Here is a 23,530-nt window from a genome sequence, read left to right on the forward strand (position 1 = left end):
TCTTAGGAACTTTTTTTCTCCCTGAATGATGGGCTAAAGTTCAAATTTTTTTTCCCGGGATTTTTAATGGGCTTAAATTCCCTTTTTTTTTTTTTTTTTTTCCTTTTTGTCTTTTTTTTGTGACCGGCTATGGATCGCAACCCTCAGTGTCGCACCCGTACCGGACCGGCAACGGGATCGCAACCCTCGGTGTTGCACCCGCACCTCGCTCAGCCAGTGAGCAGCTGGTCTGCATGTGGGATCCGAACCCTCGGCAGGAGCGCCGCTGCACTCCCAAGCGGTGCACCGTAGCAGTGCGCCACCGGGCCGGCCCTACGATTCCCTTTAACTTTGTCTCTTAACCTTGTTTTCTATACTCCTTTCTTACCTGGCATGCCCTAATCTACTTATGATACGTTGGCTCTTTGGGTTGCAAGGACCAGATACTCATTCAGGCCACTTTAAGCAAGAAGAGCATTGTTTGAAGGATGCATGTGAACTGGTAAGCCATCAGGGACCTCCTAAGTAGCTCTGGTGAAGAGCTGTTCTCCATCCCTTTCATAGCATCAACTTGTCTGTCTGTATGTTTTCTGTTCCCTTCTAATTGGTCAGTTTTCTGTATTTTCCAGTTCAAATTCTGGAAGCAGACAGTCTTATCGACTTAGCTAATTACCATTGCTCCTTTTGAGCATATTTTAAAGAACAGGCTGGTGTTGCTTGAATAGATGGCTGGAGATGGAGTAGATTTAGCTACAAAGGGCTGTAGAAAGTGGCAGTCGCTTATACCAACTGTCTGAATTCTGCATTCTTTTCAAGACTCAGCTAATCTTTTCTTTTGAACCATCACTAACCACCCCCCTACCTGCAACCTGCAGTATGTTTCTCTTCCTTTATCTTTTATAGCCTTTATTGTTATAACCCATTTGCGACTTATTTTCTCTTTGTGTTCTTATTATATTATACTGCAAACCCCTTAAAAGTTGGGGATGGGTTGGGTCTCACACATCTTTTAATCTTCACTCTGCTTAGTCCATACAAGATTAGGAGACATGTCCTCTGAAATTCTTAAACGCACATTCTGACATATATGTTCAATTGCCCTTCATGTTTCAGGGTCTTTATCTTCTGCTGGTTCAAAAGCCAGCATCAACCTGCAGAATGACCCCATCATTCAAAAGTATGGCTGTAAGAAAGTGGGCTTGACCAGATGCCTTCTGACAAAGGAGGAAATGAAAACATTTCACTTTCCATTACAAGGTTGGTTTAGATGTAATCTGATGTTGCTAACAATGTAAGACTACCTAGCAGTTTATTTAAAAATACTACTGTTGAAAATTAATTTTTCTGGCTGATTTCCAAGTGGCTTATTCTCACTTATTCCATCTGCTATTAATGAGGAAACACTTTGAGTGCAGTTTCCCACAGTGTATGATGTGTGCCACGACTGGTGAAGGGGTGATTTACGTAGTACGTGAACATGACATATCATGGAACTATTTAGTGAGGAGGTTATTCCCTTTCATTCCTTTTCATTCTGTTTTCTTTTATTACTTCTTAGTATATTTTAAAAAGTCAGCATATCTTTAACATTTTAATGCTTCTCCAATACCTGTAGTCCTCCCACACTGCCTCCCTTTTTAACAAAAAGCAGGTGTGGGCTCACAGCCCTAGTCAGTTATATAGCAAGAATTTGATAAAAATTGTTTTATTTATTATGTCCTAGTTCTAGCATTGATTTTAAATTTCCTTTTTTAAAACAGTTTTATTAAGATATAATTAACCTCCCACACAATTCACCCATTTAAAGTGTACAATTCAATAGTTTTTAGTATGTTCACTGAGTTGTACAACCATCACAACAATCAATTTTAGAACACTTTCATCACCCCAAAAGAACCCTGTACTATTATTTCCCTCAAACTCCCCTAGCCTCAGGCAACCATTAATCTACTTTCTGTCTATAGATTTACCTATTCTGGATATTTTATATAAATGCAATTTTACAGTATGTGGTCTCTTGTGACTGGCTTCTTTGATTTGGAATAATGTTTTCTAGGTTCATCCATGTTGTAGCATATATCAGTTCTTCATTTATTTTCATTGCTTAATAATATTTGATATATGGACATACAATATTTTATTCATCTATCAGGTGACAGACATTTGGGTTGTTTCTGAAAGAAAGTGATCTGAGATGCCGGGTACTGTTCAAGCTTTATTAAAGAAAGAAAATCTGCCGGACTGTGCTCAAAGTAGCTGGCAGCCCAGGGCTGCTCTGGAAAGGGGACAGCCCCAGGTGTGGGGGTGGTAGAGCTTATATTGGTATGTTGGCAGCGCCAAGAGCTGGGGGATACCATCAAGAGGGGTCATTATGCTAATGTGGATCGGGGTGGAGAACTGCGTCCTTGTGGAAGCAAAAGGGGTTTCTGTTTAAGTCAGGAGGCTTCTCATAAAGGGAAGGGGAGAGGGGAGGGGAGGAGGTGGGCAGCACCATTTTGTGCTTGGGCGTGTCTAAAGTGGCGCTGGTTAGTTGCAGATCTATTAGTTTCCACTTTTTGGCTATTATGAATAATGCTGCTATGAACATTAAGTACAAGTTTTTTATGTGGACATATGCCTTCATTTTTCTTGGGTGTATACCTCATAATAGAATTGCTGGGTCATATGGTAACTACATGTTTAAACTTTTGAGGAAATGCCAGATTGTTTGCCAAAGCAGCTGAAGTATTTTATATTCCTACCAGCAATTATAAGAGTTCTAATGTGTGCACATTCTTGCCAACATTTGTTGTTATCTATCTTTGATTATACCCATCTTAGTGGGTATGAAGTGGTATCTCATTGTGATTTTGATTTGTTGAGCATCTTTTCATGCACTTCCTGGCCATTTTATATCTTTGGAGAAATGCCTATATTTGTGTCCTTTGTCTATTTTTTAACTGGGCTGCCTTTTTATTGAGTCATTGGAGTTCTTTATATATTCTGGATCCATAAATTTCCTTTTAAAATAAACGAGAGAAAAAGCCATCAGTAAAATGGAGTTAAAATTTAGTTTATATATCATAGGATTGCCATAAGGGTCAAATTAGCATACAAAAAGTGTTTATTTAGCATGGTGCCTGGTACATAAGTACTTAAAAATGTTAGTTATTCTTTGTTATTATTGCCATTAATAGTACACATAAGGTGTGCAGCAAGTATAGTGTCTCCAGATTTGGGGATGCCTTTCTTTTTTGGATTAGGCCATATTTTGATTCTCTTAATTTCAGTCAGTTAGAAACTTCAGGGTACTGGAAGTTAGAAACTGCTCAAATATTTTTATACCTGCCTTTGTTTTTTGCGAAATTAGATCTAAGCATTACCTTTACTGCTTCAGCCTCTGCCTAAAAGTAGAAATCTTCTATGATTCACATGCTTTTATATGTCTGAGCTGAATATGCCTGGTTATTGAGTTAGGGTACACAACAGAGGGAATACCCTAAGCTTGTAGTTGAACCTCCATAGGGAATTTTCAAGCGATGATTCTGGGAAATGCAGGCAAGTGTCTGAACAAAGATTTCAGGGAAGTCTCAAGGGTAGAATTGGATGGAGGGGCACCACATGGCAAATGTCACTTAAACTTTCTGCATACTGTGAAATCCTTTTAGATCTCTGCTGTGGTGGAATCTCATTCCTATTTTCTCTTGCTTTATTTAGGAAATAAAGACACCACAAGGGGCATTTGTATACTTATTCATTCTCTCTTAGTGTCTATATGGAAAGTCCAGTGACTTTGAGTTTAGCCACAAGTTAGTTATAATCTCTTTTCTCATAAGGAGGAAAAAGTGTTACTTGGTAATTGCCAGGAAGTTCAGGCCCCAGGATTCCTTAAAACAACAGCCTGCATTATTCTCTCAGAATATAAAAATGAATGGATGGAGAAAAACTTGAGGACAAATATGGCCTCTTATTTAGTCTTTGTATTTCAAGTGTCTAACATAGAGAGGGTGCCCAGCAAATACAGTATTTCAGTGTTCCCTGGATGAATCTAAGAGTGATGTTTAACATCTCTAGCTCTAAAGGCAAATATTTTATTCCTTTTCCTCCTAGGTTTCCCTGACTGTGAAAACTTTATACTTACCAAGTGTCATGGTCCTATAACAGACAACAGTCCTCTCTTTGGACTTCACTGTGAAATGGTAAGGACCACTTTGGTTTTTCAACTGGAGCATTGCAAACTGGGGTCTAACATAAGATGTTTTCTTGAGCCTGATGCTTCAGTGTACCAATGAACCAATGCCTTCACTTCTAGTATTCAGTTTAAATAGCTAAAAGCAGGCCTTTTTTCTAACATTTTAGAAAACTTGGATCTGTGTTCCAGGATGAAGAATAAATATCACATAGGTTTTATAACTAGTTGCTATGTGTTGCTTTGCCTCCCACGGGTTTGTCATCCCTTTTCTCTTGGGTGACAGAGCTGCCAAAGATTACTCAAAGCCCATCTCTTCTGAGCAGTGAGAAAACCCAAAAAGGTGTTAATCTCCTGGAACCTTCAAGATAGAGGCATTCCTTCCATTTGGGTAATTAACCACAAATTGGGGTTCTCTTCCTGCATTTATTCTCCAGACCAGGAAGAGAACATAGGTGGGGTTTTTGCTAAGTACAATTTAACAAGTTTAACAATAGAAGCTGGTAATATTCAGTAAGACAAGCAAGGTGACATTCTATAATGCAATTTTTAAGAAGTTAAGTGGATCCACTAACAAAAGCTTGATTTTAGCAAACATTCTCTTCTTACAGCAATTTCCCAGTATCTTTACATATCAATCAGTAACTTGTCTGTCTTTGAGCCAGCAATCTTCCTGTGTTACAATTCCTTATCTTACAACAGAGACTATAGCCTGGGGAAAATTTTCTGTCCTTTGCAAGGTCAATATTTGAAACTGCAAGGCTTTGGAAAACCAGGCCCTGTGAAGTACATTTGCTTTATGCATACTCCACAGCTATGTTTAATCAAGTCTTTGCACATTACTAGAAGATTACTCCTTCTGTCTTTTGAACAAGTATTTTGTTGTTGGTGTTGCCTTGAAGACTGTGTTAATAACCATTGGTTTGGCTTAGTTTTATACATCAGAGATCAGAAGTAGGATTTCCCTGCTTAAGCATCCCTTACTTTTTTCTCTAATTTTAGTAAGTTTCCTTTCAAAAGTAGTGCATCCCCTCTTAGTAGTCAGGAAACAGTTTTTCAGTTCTTAATAGTGTGGCCAAGAGCTAAAATTTTAGAGCCTGACATAGCAGGGTGTGTACCCTAGCCTTACCTTTTAGTGGCTGTGTCACCTTGGACAAATCCCCTAACCTTTATCAGTCTCAGCTTCCCTCTGTGAAGTGGGGATAATAATAAAGGCTTCTTCATAAAGTTAGTATGAGGTGGTATATATAAAACGCTCAGGGCTGGCCCGTGGCTTACCTGGGAGAGAGTGGTGCTGACAACACCAAGTCAAGGGTTAAGATCCCCTTACCGGTCATCTTTTAAAAAAACGAAAATAAAAATAAAATGATATAGCACTAGATGATAATAAGAGTGGACTTAATAAAAATTACCTGTTAGTGGTACTTAGTGTAATACTGGATACAGTGCACACTTCATAAGTGGTAGATATAATTATGACATATTTCCATTCATCTTCCTTGAGCACATCCTTCCCCGAGAAATTGCACTATGTTGATTTTCTTAAGTGTAACATTCAACAGCCTGCCTAGCTTTAATTTCATTCATACTGGATCATCTAGCAAGCAAATGTCTGTACCACTGCTGCAGGGACCCCAGTAGGGAAGGGTAGGTGGCAGTTGACATAGTGTGAATAATGAGAAAAAGCAATAGCTTCCACAGTTCAGCAGCCTGACTACATCTCGGTCTTTCAGTGCCTCACATCCAAGGGTAGAGAACTAATGCATATCACACTGGTTGCTGAAGGAGGCTGCTGTGTTATGGATGAACTGGTCAAACCTGAAAACAAGATTCTGGACTACCTCACCAGGTATTTTTTTACTTCACCTCCAGCTAGCTCTTCCTAGAGCTATCAGACTAGAATTGAATAGACTTAACATGAATGGCCCACAGTTTTTGTCCACTTGGGTTTTATCTACTTATATATGAGTATTATCAAAAAAAAGGCTGGGACAACATGTTGGTATATTTTAATACTGAAATTGTAGTATGTCAATATGTAATGCTCTTGCCCTTCTTGTTCTCTAATCTTATGACATTAAGTCAGCAGAATATTGTCTTCCTTATCCTAAAATCTCCCAGTGATAATCATTATCTAGCAACTGCTAAACAGCTGGAGCTTTGCTTTCTGATAAGACCTCATCTTGAAATTCTGAAAATCATCATTTGGTAGTCAAATGATCTTAGAGCTTAATCTTCCTTGACCCCAGAACCAAAAAAAAACAAACCAAAAAAACCTTTTCCATAGCAAATTTGAAGCTCAAAATGTGGGTCTATTTTTCCAAAGATTAGCATGTAATTTCAGAATGTACACACAGTGACTAGGCAAAGAAAAAGCCAATGAAACATTACTGTTTTCATTCATTGAAGTTGCATGTATAGATTCATGCTTATGTAAACACAGAGAGACTATATAGTGATATGGACTGTCCTATTAGCAGACTTGATAATTAGACAGTATTCTTAGGAAATAGTCATGTGTGGCAAAGAGGTATATACAGTGTTACAGTATTGCAAAAATACGGGTATATAAATGTCTGAAAGTAGGGTATTAGTTAAAATATTTTAAATTCATATAATGGAATACTTTGACCATTTAAAAGGATGTGCTAAAATAGATTTATTGATGTAAAAACTTGTTCATGATATATTACAAATGAGACTCATGTCATAAAGCAGCACATGCATTATGATTGTATTTTTACAAAAATGAAATATATACATGAATATATGTGTATCAAAAGTATGGAAGTGATAATCTCTGGGTGGTAGGATTATGGCTAATTTTTATTTGCCTCTTAGTTTATACGTATTTTCAACCTTTTTGACACTGAGCATATATTAAGTGTAATTTTTTAAGATATTCTTTTTTAAATGACTTTCCAGGGAGGAAAACTTGTTAATATCCTAGATTGTTCATTTCTTTTTTTCTTTTGAAAGCTTTTCGGGAATCACTAAGAAGATTCTTAACCCAGTGACGACCAAACTCAGAGATGTACAGAGGCAGTTAAAAGGACTGCTTCCTCCCGATGCTGTGTTAGTGGGTCACTCCTTAGACTTGGATCTCAGAGCATTGAAAGTGAGTATCTGATTTAGGACCTAGTTTGTCTAGTATAAATATCTCAAATCTAAAGTCTTGGGCTCTTCTATCCTCCAGCCCACTTGTTTTTTCCTTCAGCTTGAGATGCTACTCATTCTATTGTCTTTCTTCCTCAGATGATACATCCATATGTTATTGATACATCATTGCTTTATGTCAGAAAGCAGGGCAGAAGATTTAAGCTAAAGTTCTTAGCCAAAGCTATTTTGGGGTAGGTTTGTGTACGTATTATAATATTGTCCTGACAAATTGCACTTTTAAGTTAGCATATAGTATCTAATTCATATTGCAAAATTCAGGGTCTCTGCTCTCCCTTTTCGTTTGTAAACATTATTTCTTTCATTTCTTACAAAATGAGGAAATGTATCAATAGAGACAGGGATTTACATTTACAGCTGAGGTTCGATAGATAAAACAGGACAGGGAAGGGCAGAAAAGTTAAATAAAATTTCAAAAAAAAACATACCTATATTGAACACATAGGTACAGAGACGTTCATTATAACATGGTTTAAAATACAGGAAAAACTGGAAATATTCTAGAGGACTGGTTAAATAAGTTTATGGTTATCTGTATTATCGAATATTTTGTTCAAAAGAATGGGATGGATCTGTGTGTGGGCTGGAAACCTCTTTAAGACATGACTGAGGATAAAATGGAGAGGCAGAGTAAGATCCATATATGCCTAGATACTGATATGATGTAGATTAGGTCTAGATATATCTATAGACATAAATATATGAATATATTTTTTAAATTTTTTAAGAAAAACCAGGAAAGGATTTAAGCACATATAGACACTTGTATACAAAAAGAAAGTTTCCGTAAGGTAACTTTACACAGTAATTACATTTAAGAAATGAAACAAGGGCCTGGCTGGGAAGTGGACCAGAGACTTTTTATTTGGGTAGACTTTTGTCCAGATGATATGCTTGCTATGGACAAGGCCATTTGTGGTCATTCTGCATCCCCAGCATGTCTCTCAGGGCCTGCCAATTAGTGGGAATAAAGGAATTTTGGTTGTTGTGCTGCAAATCTAATTGTCAGAATACTAAAATTAAACATGTAACCAGAACATTTGAGGTTGTTGAAAGAACCTATCATTTAAAATTGCTCCCAGGAATGTCAATTTTATCTTGACTTTCCAGGAAGAATATACAACAGTGTCCAGACAGGCTTGGTCATGATGCCACAGAAGATGCTAGAACAACCCTTGAATTGGCTCAGTATTTCCTTAAGTATGGCCCAAAGAAGGTTAGTATCTTTGACTGTTGGATTTGTCTCTTAAAATTATGGGACTAGATCAGACAGTCACAGCCCACCATCTCCTGTTGTTATCTTTCTTTACAAAAATGGGAGTATGATTGAAGAAGCTGAGCATGAATTTGGAATTAAGACCCATATGACTAGTATAATGTAGTTAAGTATATAGTTTCTGAAGCTGGGTTTATCTGTTTTTAACTATAGGCTCTACTGTGTCTAGGTATATAATCTAGGGCAGTTTCTCTGAACAACTTCAGTTTCTATATCTGTAAAATGGGAAGGCACACTTCTCTGGAATATTGGTGAGGATAAATGATATTCTGTATGTAAAATTCTTAGCACAGTGCCTTGAATATATTAAGCACCACACTGGTGGTGGTGATCATTTGTAGCTGATGCTAATAATTATAATAATTATAAGAAATCTACATAGATTTTTGCTCTCTTAGTTTAGGGGGAGAATATCATTGTTTCAACAAATAGTTCAGTGGGTATAGATTAGAATAGCACATAAAGGAGACATCGTAGATGACATGGTTTCTGATGGACTTTGATAATGCTTTCTACCCTATTAGATTGTCCCATTGCATAATATTTTCCATCATGACTCCATTATGAAGTAAATTGTAGTCCATGTAGAATAACAGTAAACAGCCAAAATAGTGTTTTGTGTCATGGTGGTAAAAAGAAATTGTAAAAGATCTTATTTGGGCATGTTAATAATAATAGCCACTATTCACTGAGCTCTTACTGGGTATACTATTCTAAAATGCTTTATATACATATCTTATTTAATTCACATAGCAACCCCATAAGATAGCTATTATTATCCCAGTTTTATACATGAGTGTTCTGAGATTATGAAAGGTTAGATAACTTGTTGGGAGTCCCACAGCTAATCTGAGGTGGAACCAGAATTCAAACCCAGGTCTGTCAGATTACAAAGCCTGTCCATGCTCTATACCAGGGGTTAGCAAACTTTTTCTGTAAAAACCTGATAATATTTTAGGCTTTGTAGGCCATGTTGTCTCTATGGCAACTACTCAACTTGCTGTCATGGTACAAAAGTAGCCATAGACAGTATGTTAATAAATGGACCCAGCTGAGTTCCAATAAAACTTATTTACAAAAAATATGCATTGAGCTGGATTTGACTCAAGGGCTGGTGCACTGCATCAGAGGTTCTAAAAACTTTTTGGTCTCAGAACCCCTTTGCGAAGAGCTTTTGTTTATGTGGCTCATATCCATCAACATTTACCATATTAGAAATTAAATATGAGAAAATTTTTTAATAATTTGTTTAAAATATCAAATAAAATATCAAGCAAAAATTCGTATGTTAACACAAGTAACTTATTTTTATGGAAAAAAGCATTTTCAAAAAAATTAGTGGGAAGTATATCATTGTTTTACATATTTTGCAAATCTCTTTAATGTCTAGCTTAATAGAAGACACATGCCTTTTCATATCTGCTTTTACATTCAGTCTGTTGTGTTATATATAGTTGGAGATGGAAGGACCTCATGAATCCCTTCTGAAAGGGTCTTTGGAACCTAGTCCCTTCCCCAGGGGTTCTTAGATCACACTTGGAGAACCTGTTATGCTTGATTTCCAATGAAAATTGTATCTCACTTGGGTAAAAACTAAGGAAATCTGAATTAAGCATGAACTTTAGTTAATAGTAATATATCAATATTGGTGCATTAATTGTAACAAATGCACCAGACTAATCTATTACTAATAGGTGAAAATGGGTGTAGCGTATATGGGAACTCTCTGTACCATCTTCATAATTTTTCTGTAAATCTAAAACAATTCTAAATAAAAAGTTTATTTAGGGTCGGCCCGGTGGCGCACTGGAGAGTGCGCCGCTTGGGAGTGTGGCGGCGCTCCCGCCGAGGGTTCAGATCCCATGTGGAGACCGGTTCCCGCTCACTGGCTGAGCGAGGTGCGGGCGCAACACTGAGGGTTGCGATCCTGTTGCCGGTCCCCGGTACGGGCACGACACTGAGGGTTGCGATCCCGTTACCGGTCAGTAAAAAAAGACAAAAAGGAAAAAGTTTATTTAAATAAAGAAATTTGTATCTCATTCTCTGCATCACAACTTCCAAGTGGACTCCCACTTCATGGAAGAAGAAACATCAACTAGAACAGATTTTTCATGGTTTTGTATTAAATGAAAGTCTTTTTTTGATGTTGCTGTAAAAGCCATTTTATCATTTCTAAAAGTTGCATGGTTGCAGAGAAGTAAATTTTAAGTGACTGACTGTAATGAGTGATGAGACAAAATTGCCATCCCTTTTCATTTAACCCTACATGGCCCTTTCCCATATTCACGTAACATCAGTAGCTGGTAACAGATTGCCATTCTTGGCTAAGCAGCCAGAAACCATCTGGTAACTATTGAAAGCAGCCCAGGACTGGAATGGCAAAGCCACTGTCTAAAGAAGCAGAGAACAGCACTTGAATGGATTTTTGGGTTTTTGTTGTTGTTTTTTGTTTTTTATTTCTTTTAACCTCAAATATTTTGCAAGAAATTAGATGATTTTTACTACTTTACTTTCTTCAAGATTGCAGAACTAAATCTGGAGGCACTAGCTAGTCACCAAGAACTTCAAGCAGCAGACCAAGAGCTAAGAAATACAGCAGAAGTAGTTCAGCCCCCAAACACAAGGTGATGTTTTTCAGTTCTAAACAAGAACAAAGGCAAATGGAGAATCTGGTTTCTTATTTAACAACAAAACCTGGGAATTTTTTTTCTTCTTTGAGTCTATTGAGAAATATTTACCAAAATAAGAGTAACATTCATCACAAAAACCATGGAGGAAAAATACTACCTTCTGCCCTAAATAGTATCTAATTTTTAATTTTTTGAATATAGTGGCTGGTCTAAAATGGCATACTTTGCAAAAAAAATAAGACATTGCAATAAATTGAACCAAGTAGCATTGGGCGAGATGATAGACTTGATGTATTCCCCAGAATGGGAAAAAATACAAAAAACAAAAAACAGGCTCAAAAGGGTTTGGCTTCAGACCATAGTGAATGAATCAGATACTTAGAAGCTGACCTAAACTTTGAGGGAGAGTTTTGGATAGATTTCTTGTTTTCTTTCCCATCCCCATTAGAGCAACACTGTCCAGTATGATTTTCTGTGATGATGGAGATGTTCTATATCTGTGCTATCTAGCATGGTAGCCACTAGTCAAGTGTGACTAGTGCAGTTGAGGAACTAAGTTTTAAATTTAATTTTAATTAATTTAAATAGCTATATGTTGCTAGTGGCTACCATATTGGACAGTGCAGGTATAGAGAAATAACTGTCAGGTTGTGGAAAACTGTTGTCCTTACCTTGTCTCTTCCACTTTCTTACAGTATTTTAGAATGCCTGGACTCAATGGGTCAGAAGCTCCTTTTCTTGACCCGGGAGACAGACAGTAGTCAACTTTCTTCTTCCAGAAACTGTCAAACTATTAAGTGCCTTTCAAATAAAGAGGTGAGTGACCTGCCATACCTTTGCAGGTTGCATTCAGAGCAAAGGGAACGTAGCCATTTGCATACCGTGCAAGTGTCCAGCTTTTTTTCATCAGCAACCCTGGTTACAATTTGCAAGTCTAGCTTCTGTCTCAAGTCTTGCATGGAGCACTTTAAGTCATAGTTACCCCATGCAAGCGGAACTGTCCGTTGCCAGTGTCTGCTTCCAGAACCCAGCAGGCCTGTGGCTTTGGCCTTGCATACGCCTTTGAATTTCTGTTCCGTTTCTGGTTCATGAAAGTGTTTATTTTGGTTTTGAACCTGGCTATTCTTTTTGTTTTTTTCTTTTTATATTTTATCTGTCATTGATGTATGTGTAAAGCAGAGAGGGTGCATCAAAACATGAGCTTATTGTGTCTTCATATCCAGAAGGTCTGTATTTTTGAAAAACATTTCATCTGAAAATAATTTTAAACTTGGAGAAAATGTGCATGAATGGTAGGACACCTGTATACCTTATATCAAGGTTCACCTTTTGTCAAAACTCTGCCCCATTTGCTTTATTATTTTATGTGAGCTCAAATGCTCATGTACTCTCATACTCTCTCTTCCTCTCTCTGTATGACATTTTCTGAACCATTTGAGAGTAATCTGCACACATCTCTAAATACTTCAGCATGTATATCATTATAGTAAAAATATTCTCTTACATAACCACAGTACAGTTGTCAACTTCAGTAAACTTAATATTGACGCAGTACCTTTATCTACTTTTCATCTGTATTCTGATTTTCTTAGTTGACCAAATAATGTCCTCTATAGCATTTCTTTCCTCTTCAGAACTGTGTCCATAGTAAGGTGTCATGTCTTGCATTTAGTTGTCATATCTTTTTAGTCCCCTTTAATCCAAAACTGTTCCCTTCTTTGTCTTTAGTGACATTGGTATTTTTTCATGGAGTGGTGGGAGGTTTTGATTACTGACTCAGTCTCATTAGTTATTGGTGTGTTCATATACTCTCTTCACAATTTATAATTGTGTATTTCTAGGAATTTAGCCATTTCTTATGGGTTATCCGATTTCTATAGTATTAATTATAGTGTCCTTTTTTTCCTTACTGATTTTAGTTATTTGAATTTTCTCTCTTTTTTTTTTTTCAGTTAACCTAGATAAGGGTTTGTCAATTTTGTTGGTCTTTTCAAAAAACCAACTCTTAGTTTTGTTGTGTTTTTTTGTTGTTTTTCTATTCACTATTTTGTTTATAACTGCTCTATTCTTTTTGATTTCCTTCCTTCTTCTTGCTTTGGGTTTAGTTTGCTATTCTTTTCTAGTTCCTTGAGGTGTAAAGTTAGGTTTAGGTTGTTAATTCAAAATCTTCCTTTTTTTTTTTCCTTCTTTTTCAATGTACACATTTGTAGTTTTAAACTTCCCTCTGAGCACTGCTTTTGCTGCATCCCATACCTTTTGGTATCTTGTGTTTTTGTTTTCATTTGTCTCAAGGTATTTTCTCATTTGTTTTGTGACTTCTTTGACCCATTGGTTAAGAGTATGTTATTTAATTTCTACACATTTGTGGATTTTTCAGTTTTCCTTCTTCTGTAGATTTCTAGTTTCATTCCACTGTGATCAGAAAGACTCTGTATAATTTTAGTCTTTTAAAATTTGTTAAGAATTGTTTTGTGGCCTATCCCAGAGAATGTTCCATGTATACTTGAGAAGAATGTATATTCCACTGTTGTTGGTTGATATATTCTCTGTATGTTTGGACACATTGCTCCATAGTGTTGCTTAAGTTCTCTGTTTTCTGTTATTTTCTGTCTGGTTGTTCTATTATTGAAAGTGGAGTGTTGAAGTCAACTATTATTATTATGTTGCTGTCTATTTCTCCCTACAATTTTATCAATGTTTGCCTCATATATTTAGGAGCGCAAATTTTTGGTGCATAAATATTTATGTTTGTGTATTAGTTCATTTTCTGTTGTGTATAACAGGATACCAGAAAATGGATAATATATAAAGAAACAGAATTTATTTTTTAAAGTTTTGGAGGCTGGGGAGTCCAAGGTCCAATGCATACATCTGGTGAAGGCCTTCTTCTTGGTGGAGACTCTACAGAGTTCTGTGGTGAAGCAGGGTATCATGTAGCAAGGGCTGAGCAAGAGCACATTTCCACATGCTTTCTTCCTCTCCATGGGATGCCACCTCTTTTCTATATATCTAATTCTTCCCCAGAAGCACTGCTTCTCTGAGGCTGCCAAGAAGGCTTTTCCTAGTAGTCAGGTGCTATGAAATATTAAAGTCGTGGCCAGTGCTTATTTGGCATTTAGTTAGACATTTTCCTTCTGGGGGTGAATTTGTGCTTCATTTAACTTCTTCCATGCCCCCTGATTTTTTTTCACTGAATCTCCTAAGCCTATTCTCCCTTGCTTTCTTTACTCACAGGCTGGCAACAGTGTATGACAGTGGGGACTCTGTTGGAATTTAACTTATTTCTTTACTTAAAAGAAATTTTAAAAAATTTAAAGGAAATTTAGGTAATTTGAAGATTGTATAGTAGCCACTCTCTCTTAGTAATACTTAAGTTATGGATCATATGTGGTTTTATTTATTAGTATCCTCATTGATTTTGTGGTTTTTCTGGGAAACTATGTGGTCTCATCACTTTCCAACAGACCTAGAAGTCAGCCCCGTATTACTTTTTAATATGGGTAAAAGGACAACAATTGTTTAATTGTGGCTCACCTCCAGGATACACAATAGAGTAGAATAGAGTAGCCTCTGGGCCTCCTGATTGTTTCCTACCTTATTCTGCTGTGCTGTGTTTATTCTGCAGATTCTTGAGCAGGCCAGAGTGGAAACCCCCCTATTTCCCTTCAGCATTGTCCAGTTCTCTTTTGATCCCTTTTCACCCGTCCTCACTGAGGAGATGAATAAAAGGGTAAGTGGATGGGTTCTACAAATGATTTATTTAACTACTTATTATAACCTCTTACATTAAGGAAAGTAATAAATGCTTTATTAAATTTGCTGTGTATTTCTCCAGATTTTTTCAATATGTATATATTAACATTAAAAAAAATATTTTTCTAAAAATGGGAATCAGATTATGCATAGTTTTCCACCTTTTTAAAAAATTTAACAGTATATCTTGAACGTGTTTCCATGTCACTACAGATCTTATTTCCCTTGTTTTTAAATGGCTGCATAGTATTCCATGGTATACCTATTATTGACAGCATTTGTGCTTTATAAATTTTTGCTATTACAAATAATGTTGCAGCAAACATCCTTGTATACCAGTCCTTGTACATTTGACAGATATTTGTGTAAAAATTTTGATGTGGAATTTTATTGTTTTGACTCATGATTTTAATTTTCTTTCCACATCCACCTCCTCACTATATTCTGTTGTTTTTCCTGTAGATGAGGGTCAAGTGGGCAGAAATATCAACTGTCTATGCTGGGCCATTTAGCAAAAATTGTAACCTTGGGGCTCTGAAGAGGCTGTTTAGGAGCTTTGGCCCAGTTCGGTCAATAACTCTTGTTCTTGAAACCCATCAGGTAAGGAGACCAGACAATGCAGATTTTGAACTTCTAGGTTAGTGTTAGAAATTCACACGAGTTCTGAGGCCATGCAAATAAGAAATATTAGTGAAATGATCTTGATTGTCACCAACTGGTGCGTGAGACATACTCTGTTTTGATGGGAGCAGTTGTTGACCCACAAGAATAAATTCCCAGTATTGCCAGATTTTCAGTTTTGTTTTTTGTTGTTGTTGTTTGTTTGTTTGTTCTTAGAATTGAGAAATCTGTCAATTTTTATATTTTGGCTCCAATTTTCTTAAATATCATAAGACCAGAAAATATGTCTGTTGTTTAATGTAGCCTATGGGCCTTCTGATTTGTTTCCTCAGCTATAAATGATAAAAATACTCTTTCAAAAAGAACAGTAATTTCTATGTTTTGGGACATCTCTGTGGGATTTAACTACAAAGCAGGCTGATAGTTTGGTTAAGATACAGGAGGGAGAATTATGGGAGGGCTTTTTTTGTTGTGGTGGTTATGTCTTCAATCACTTAGAGTAAATTTTGGGCATTGGGTTTTTATTTATATAAAAGTTTAATTACTTTTTACTTTTTAAAAAATAATACTTGTGTGTTTTAAAAATTTTTATGTAGTTCAAAAGGACTTAATGAGTAAGTTGCCATCTTCACTGTCATATCAATATCATATCTTCAATAGATAAAGACTAAAGTTGATATATGAAGCAGTAACAACATTGTAAGTACGTTATATAGAGGCATGGAAGAAACCATGAAAGAATTAAAAATAGAAGCAGTATAACAGAACATCTGTAGAATGATATGCAATAACTGCTAACAATAGAGACCTCCAGGAAGAGGAACTAGGGGCTGAGGAAAGGGATTAGGGAAGACTTAAGTGTAAATTTTTTGTACTGTTAGAATTTGGAACTATGCAACTACTAAACCACTGCATTAATAACAAAGTGAAGCAAAAACATAAAGACTTCCAAAGTGATCTAAGTGCAGCAGCCTAGATATTTTTAAAAGGGCTTTCCCCAAATCTTTTACTAATGTCTTTCCTATGACTAAAAATACAAATAAAAAACTGTCCCAAAAGATGGACTGGGGGATGAGAAGTGTGTGGAAAAGGACTATTACCTCTTCCTGTAAATCTTTCTGTTGGCCTTTGTTTTGTAAAATATATATAACAAAATTTACCTTTTAAAAACCATTTTTAAATGGCATGAAGTACATTGATATTGTGTAGCCATCACCACCATCTATCTTCAGAACTTTTTCATCATCCCAAACTAACATTCCCCATTAAACATTACCTCCTACCCCCAAACCCTGGTAATCACTGTTCTACTTTCTGTCACTATGAATTTGACTACTGACGTACTTTTCTTTTTTAGCAGCTGGCCAGTATGGGGATCCGAACCCTTGACCTTAATGTTACAAAACTGTGCTCTAACCATCTGAGCTAACTGGTCAGCCCCTCATATAAATGGAATCATACAATATTTTTTCTTTTGTGTCTAGCTCATTTCACTTAGTGTAATATCTTGAAGGCTCATTCATGTTGTAGCATGTATCAGAATTTCATTCCTTTTCAAAGCTGAATAATATTCTCTTGGATGCATATACTGCATTTTGTTTACCCATTCATCCGTTGATGGATATTGGAGTTGTTTCTACCTTTTGGCTATTGTGAATAATGCTTCTGTAAACATGGGTGTACAAATATTTGTTCAAGTCCCTGCTTTCAGTTCTTCTGGATATATACCCAGAAGTGGAACTAATGGATCAAATAGTAATTCTGTGTTTAATTTTTTGAGAAACAACCATACCATTTCATGCAGCTGTACCATTTTACATTCCCATCAGCAAAGGACAAGCGTTCCAGTTTCTCCACATACTCACTAACTCTTGTTGTTTTCTATTCTTTTGATAATAGCTATCCTAATGGATATAAAGTGGCATCTCATTTTGGTTTTGATTTGCATTTCCCTAATGATTAGTAATATTGAGCATCACAGGCCCTTTGTATATCTTTTGAAGAAATGTCTTTTCAAGTGTTTGCCCATTTTTTAACCAGGTTGTTTATTTTTTTTGTGGTTGAGTTGTAGTTTTCTATATTGTCTGGATATTAATACCTTATTAAATATGCGATTTGCAAATATTTTCTCCCATCGTGTAGGTTGCCATTTAACACTGTTGATAGTGTCGTTTGATGCACAGAAGTTTTTAATATTGATGAAGTCCAATTTGTCGATTTTTGTTGTTGTTGCTTGCCTTTGGTGTCATATTCAAGAAATCATTGCCAAATCCAGTGTCATGAAGCTTTTCTATGGGAGGGCTTTTCTCTCTATGGTGATACCGTGGCTCAGATAATCACAAAGATTTAGCTCCTCTGAGTCATCAAGCAGAAAAGCAGACCATCTGAAGATGTGGCCTATCCAATGAAAGATCTCAATATCTCCAAGCTTATAGGAGAGCTGTCTGTTTCAAATTAAGCTAGTAGGACAAACGGGAATCTCTGCCTATGACTTGGAGTGATGATTTTAGTGATTCATAATAAATATTATGAAAAGCAGATCAAGTAGTAAGGAATTCGTTAGTGCTTTCTCCATACTACCCAGGGCAGAGGTCTTCGAATTTAAATGACAAAGGTTAATTATTATATGACAACTAGTTTCTGAACCTTGGTGATTCCATTTTAAAGTTGATCTGTAATCACCACCTGTCTAGCCCAGCACAGTAAGAGCATCCATTCTGGTGGCTTTGGCCACTGTCGTTTGGGCCCCTTTCTCAGCCCTTTCTCTAACATTCTGAGCTGGAAAACAACAGTGGGGAAACCTTGGTCTTTCTGCAGCCTCATCTCTGTATACAGTATGAAGTCCTGGAAGCTGCGCAGCTGGCCATAGAGTCCATGGAAAGCATTCTGGTAGAAGGTACCTGCATCAAGGTAGGGTGGCCAGAAAAAGCCGAAAGCAGCCCTCTCCACTCAGGCCTGGTCTAGCAGAGCCTGTATTTATAGTGCCCCAATACATATAGAAACACAAGACTTCCTGTTAGGGAAAGTCTTTAGCTAAGTCTGACATTCTCCTAGCAGTGACCTACGATATGACAGCTTTCGTTTTTGTCAAAACCAGCCTGGGCTACATTGGGGTCTTCCTTGTACTCTTTATCACTACTTAGGCTCCAAATGGTTTATTCTGGGTGATTCTTTGTGGTTGCCCTTTCCTTCAACTTTCAGAAGGATCAAGTGGTGGTTTTGAAGTCTCTTGTGCAAGTAAACAGAATCTCATTGTGGGTAGGAGGCAGGGAACAGAAGAGAATACATTTACACACAAAAAATATATATTTATGTATTTGTCAATTAAGTCTTTTTAATAGTTCTATGAGGCAGTTATCATTAGCCTCCTTTTATAGATTAGGAAACTGCAAAATGAAGTTATTTGATAGTATATGACAGGCTTGAAGGTTAAAGTGACTTTCCACCACTAACGCTATCTTTCCTTGGTTAGGTGCGGAGGCCTGTGACAGAGCTCACCCTTGATTGTGACACCCTCGTGAATGAGCTGGAACAAGAGTCTGAGAACCGAGGTACTATTTACCTGTATGGAGTGGGCGAAACCTTCAAAGAACAACTATTGCAGCAGTCCAACCTCTTCCCTGGCCTGGAAGCTGTGATCTTGCCTAAAGATCTTAATAATGGGAAGCAGAAAAAATACTGTTTCCTGAGTAAGTCTATGCCACCGAATGTAGCACTGGGGAAGAACATTGGGGATGGTGGAATATGAGGTCAGAGAAGGGAAAGGTTCACCAAACATGCTCTCGTGGACTAGACAAGGCAGCAGCTCCTGATTCTGTCCTTCTCCCATGGCCCTGATTGGGCTTCAGCTTGGATGGTGATCAGCCTTCTTGGCCCTTAATAACAGAGGGTGTGGGTATTCTTGCTTTCAGAATTCAAAACTTTCGGCATTGCCCAGAGGGCCCTCAACATTCTCACAGGCAAAGAATGGAAGCTAAAAGGCAGGCAGGCCCTAACCCCCAGGCACCTGCATACATGGCTCAGAGGCTTACCACCTGAATCAAGACAACCCACAGAACTTAGTGTCATTCCTCCTCCCTCAGAGCAGGAGTTGTTGCAGGTGAGTGAGTGAGAGAGTGAGTATATCTTGGGTTCAGAGGGAAAAGGCAGCTTCCCTGGTTTGCTGGCTCTGGGCCTTGACTTTCTGTTTCTGGAAATTAGTCAGTAGAGGCCTGCTCTGTGACACTTAATCCAATCCTTTACTCTTTTTTTTCCATGCCCTGGCCCCCTGCCTTATTTCACTCTCCAGCTTCTTCCAGCTCTGGCCACGTCTGTTTTATCTCCCAGATCTCTCATACTTTTGACCCCTCCATACCTGCTAAAATCGGGATTTTAGTCTTCCAGGTGACTGTCCAAGGGACTGAGGGACCAAGACAGGAGGTCGGAGGACTGGACAAGTCTTTAGTGTCCTAGTGTAGGGTTTCCCAAGGTGTGGTACACATACAAGATAAATTTTGGTTGTTGGGCCGGCCCGGTGGCGCACTGCTACAGTGCACCGCTTGGGAGCATGGAGGCGCTCCCGCCGAGGGTTCGGATCCCACATACAGACCGGTTCCCGCTCACTGGCTGAGCGAGGTGCGGGTGCAACACCGAGGGTTGCGATCCCGTTGCCGGTCCCGGTCCGGTACGGGCGCGACACTGAGGGTTGGTGGAAGAGAAGGGAAGGGAAGAGAACAATGGTTTTTTGAGTAGTTTGAAAACCATTGGATTGTGTTATTTCTAAAAAGCCCCTTAAGATTCTGACATTCTAGGAGATGGTAGAGCATGAATACCTTAGGCCTTGAAACCTGGATCAGAAATTTATTTTCTATCATAAAATCCTCATGATGTGCATCTGAGGGCCATTAGGCAGGTGGTCTACCTGCTGGGCAGCTTGCAAGAACTATCTCTGAGAAGCAGAAGCAGGTTTTTAGGTGTTTACGTTTGGGAAGAAACACAACTTAGACTGATATGCTTTAAGTAGGCTTATGGGTAGGCTAACAGCAAGAGGTTAAAAAGTTCCTCAGCCCTCTAATCTAACCGAATTCCATGAGTATTCGTTACAAGGTGGCAGGGAAACGAACGTGTACTGGATGACTCCTAAATTCTAAACACAGTGCCAGGTGATTTACAACATATATTATTAGATAAGTTAATGTTTTGTACAGTTTTCAAACAGTGCCTGGCACATAATACGTGCTACATAAGCATTTAAGTAAAATGAACAAAAGAAATTGACTGACTGACAGGAATTGATAAGGACTTCTTTTTTTTTTTTTTAACTTCTTTTTTTTTGTGACCTGTAAGGGGATTGCAACCCTTGGCTTTGTGATGTCCGCACTGTGCTCAGTCAGTGAGCGCACCAGCCGTCCCTATATAGGATCCGAACCCATAGCGGGTGTTTTTTTAACTTCTTTTTTTTTCTGACCTGTAAGGGGATTGCAACCCTTGGCTTTGTGATGTCCACACTGTGCTCAGTCAGTGAGCGCACCAGCCGTCCCTATATAGGATCCGAACCCATAGCGGGAGTGCCGCTGCGCTCCCAGCGTCGCACTCTCCCGAGTGAGCCACGGGGTCGGCCCAGGAATTGATAAGGACTTTGATGAAACATTACCATTATCAAAATCTCAGTTCTGTCACGTAATAGTTGTGTGACTTGAGCAAGTTATATAATGCCTGTGATGAGCCTGTTTATTTGGAAAATGGAAATTAACGATTTTACCTACATCAGTGAGCTGTTTGAGGATTCAGTGAGACAAGTGCCTAGAACAATGCTTGGCATGTAGTTAAGTGCGCAATGTAGTTAGCTTTTACTGTGTCTGGTCCTCACAAAAACCCTGTGAGATAGTAATTTAAATATTTACAGTTTACAGTTGAAGAAGCTCAGCTCAGCTGAAATGTGCCTTAGTCCTCTAAAGTGGCAGAGCTGGGTCATCTGGGCCTCTGGATGAGTCAGTGTTCTTTGCATTGAACCGTCTTCAGCAGGCAGCTTTACGGAAAACTGCTCCCCTTGCCCTATGGCACACACACACGCACTCGAAAAAACCTGTCTCCTCTAGCTAGGAATGTGTAACCATTCATCCCTATGGATAAAAACCTCTCTTCATTTCTTGTTTATTGCAGCACTAATGGATCGCTCTCTGGTCTAGGACTGATGGGAATAAAAGATGAAGAGGAAAACACCTCCCCAGGCATGTGTTTGTGAGTCCACCCACCACCTTCTGTGTACCATTTCTTATCCCTCGTGCGCAATAGCAGAGAATGTGGTCAGGCTGCAGCCTCTGCATCCAGCAGACAGTTTTTGTGGAAACTTGGTGTACCAGCTAAGGAGTCTAGTCTATTTGTATGGCATGTACACATTTTCAATAAATGACTAAAATTCAAGAACTCACCTTAACAGGGTGAGAGAGGAAACCATTTTCTTTGTGTCAGCGAGCTCATGTACACAGGTGCTGCAGCAGGTGCTCATTCCATGTAGCACTTCTATTAAATGGTATACACCAATAAGGGAACTGGGAGGAGGAGTGACGTCATGGAGAAAATCCATCCAATTACAAAGTTTGCCAAACTTGTAATACCTATGAAGCAAATTTCTATAAGGCAAATTGTTTTCTCATTGACAGCTATAGTAAAATTGAAGGACGAAGATAGGCTGAACTAGAATCTGGCAAAGCTACCAAACAGAGGAGAGTGGAAAACTTAGTAGTTTTCTACCAACTCCTGGAAACCCCTCTTCCAATTCTGTGTTTAGGAATGACCCTTTCCCTTCAGAATGTGGCTGCAATGTCACTCTTCACCAGCAGGTGCCTCCACCACACCAACTCTCCCCCTGGGGCCAGAAACTTCAAACTGAGTACAAGCCAATGCTCTGCTTTTTCCACTCTCAAACTGATAACATTCTGTGTGGGAAAGGACACGGGGCACAGGCACACAATTCCAGAATTGGTAGATATGGCACCCACCCTCCAGAAGAGATGAAGTAATCTCACATGCAGTACACACCATACCAAAAAACCTTGAAAACTGCTTTATACTCTGAGACCCTGCAATTCTACTTCTAAAATATTATCCTAGGGTAATAGGATGATTTCACAAAAACGTGTGAAGGAGATATCACATGGTTATTACACTGGAATTCTAGGAAGTCATTTTTAAAGGTGTGTGTGTGTGTGCGTGTGCGTGTGTGTGCGTGTGCAAGTACAGAAAATAAAATTTCCAGTGAAAGAAATTCATAAGAAGTAGTAGACCTCTGGATCCAGAGGGCCTGACTTTGAATCCCAGCTCTTTTACTTATTAGTTGTGTGGACTTGAATAAACTAAACATCCCTGTGCTTGGAGTAATAATAGCACTTATCTCATAGGATTATTGTGAAGATAAATGAGATTATGCATTCATAGTTCTGTATATTTGTTGTATGAAGCGTGGAGGGCTATAGAGTAATATGTATAGTTTGAATTTATTTTTGTAAGAAAAAATATACAAAGCCATTCATAGGCTTGGAACAAAACCTGGAAGGCTATATGCCAAAATGTTAATAGTATTTATCTCTGGCTAGTGGGATTTTAAACATTCAGCATATATTGCTTTTACGATTAGAAAAGATAATTCTGGGCCGGCCCGGTGGCGCACTGCGCTGGTGCACTGCTTAGGAAGCACGGCGGCGCTCCCGCCGAGGGTTCGGATCTCACATACAGACCAGTTCCCGCTCACTGGCTGAGCGAGGCGCGGGGGCAACACCGAGGGTTGCGATCCCGTTGCCGGTCCCGGTCCGGTACGGGGGCGACACTGAGGGTTGCGATCCGTTGCCGGACACGGAAAAAAGACAAAAAAAAAAAAAAAAAGAAAAGATAATTCTATTTAAAATTAACTCTCAAGTTTGAGCATTTGGGTCAGTGTTTTATCCTTTA

General features: G+C 38.3%; 1 protein-coding gene across 6 annotated transcripts in view; it reads left to right on the plus strand.

Moving 5' to 3' along the window:
- Positions 1–21,826, plus strand: part of LOC103591018 (putative RNA exonuclease NEF-sp) — a 31,567-nt gene extending 9,741 nt beyond the window's left edge. For 2 of the 6 annotated variants that reach the window (XM_008573391.1, XM_008573390.1), the window contains 13 exons: positions 1,093–1,236; positions 4,069–4,157; positions 5,881–5,996; positions 7,127–7,265; positions 7,403–7,497; positions 8,435–8,540; positions 11,121–11,224; positions 11,926–12,046; positions 14,856–14,960; positions 15,446–15,583; positions 18,422–18,514; positions 19,077–19,293; positions 19,516–20,167. In XM_008573391.1, coding sequence (XP_008571613.1) covers positions 1,093–1,236; positions 4,069–4,157; positions 5,881–5,996; positions 7,127–7,265; positions 7,403–7,497; positions 8,435–8,540; positions 11,121–11,224; positions 11,926–12,046; positions 14,856–14,960; positions 15,446–15,583; positions 18,422–18,514; positions 19,077–19,293; positions 19,516–19,715 — 1,667 coding nt within the window. In that variant the 3' untranslated portion in view covers positions 19,716–20,167. Of the gene's footprint in view, positions 1–1,092; positions 1,237–4,068; positions 4,158–5,880; positions 5,997–7,126; positions 7,266–7,402; positions 7,498–8,434; positions 8,541–11,120; positions 11,225–11,925; positions 12,047–14,855; positions 14,961–15,445; positions 15,584–18,421; positions 18,515–19,076; positions 19,294–19,515; positions 20,168–21,745 lie in introns of those variants that run through there. The other 4 variants (XM_008573392.1, XM_008573393.1, XM_008573394.1 and 1 more) reach the window with 4 other exon arrangements.
- The last annotated feature ends 1,704 nt before the right edge of the window (positions 21,827–23,530 follow it).

This window comes from Galeopterus variegatus, unplaced genomic scaffold (genome assembly GCF_000696425.1).
Source record: "Galeopterus variegatus unplaced genomic scaffold, G_variegatus-3.0.2 Scaffold913, whole genome shotgun sequence".
In the NCBI taxonomy this organism is placed as follows: Eukaryota; Metazoa; Chordata; class Mammalia; order Dermoptera; family Cynocephalidae; genus Galeopterus; species Galeopterus variegatus.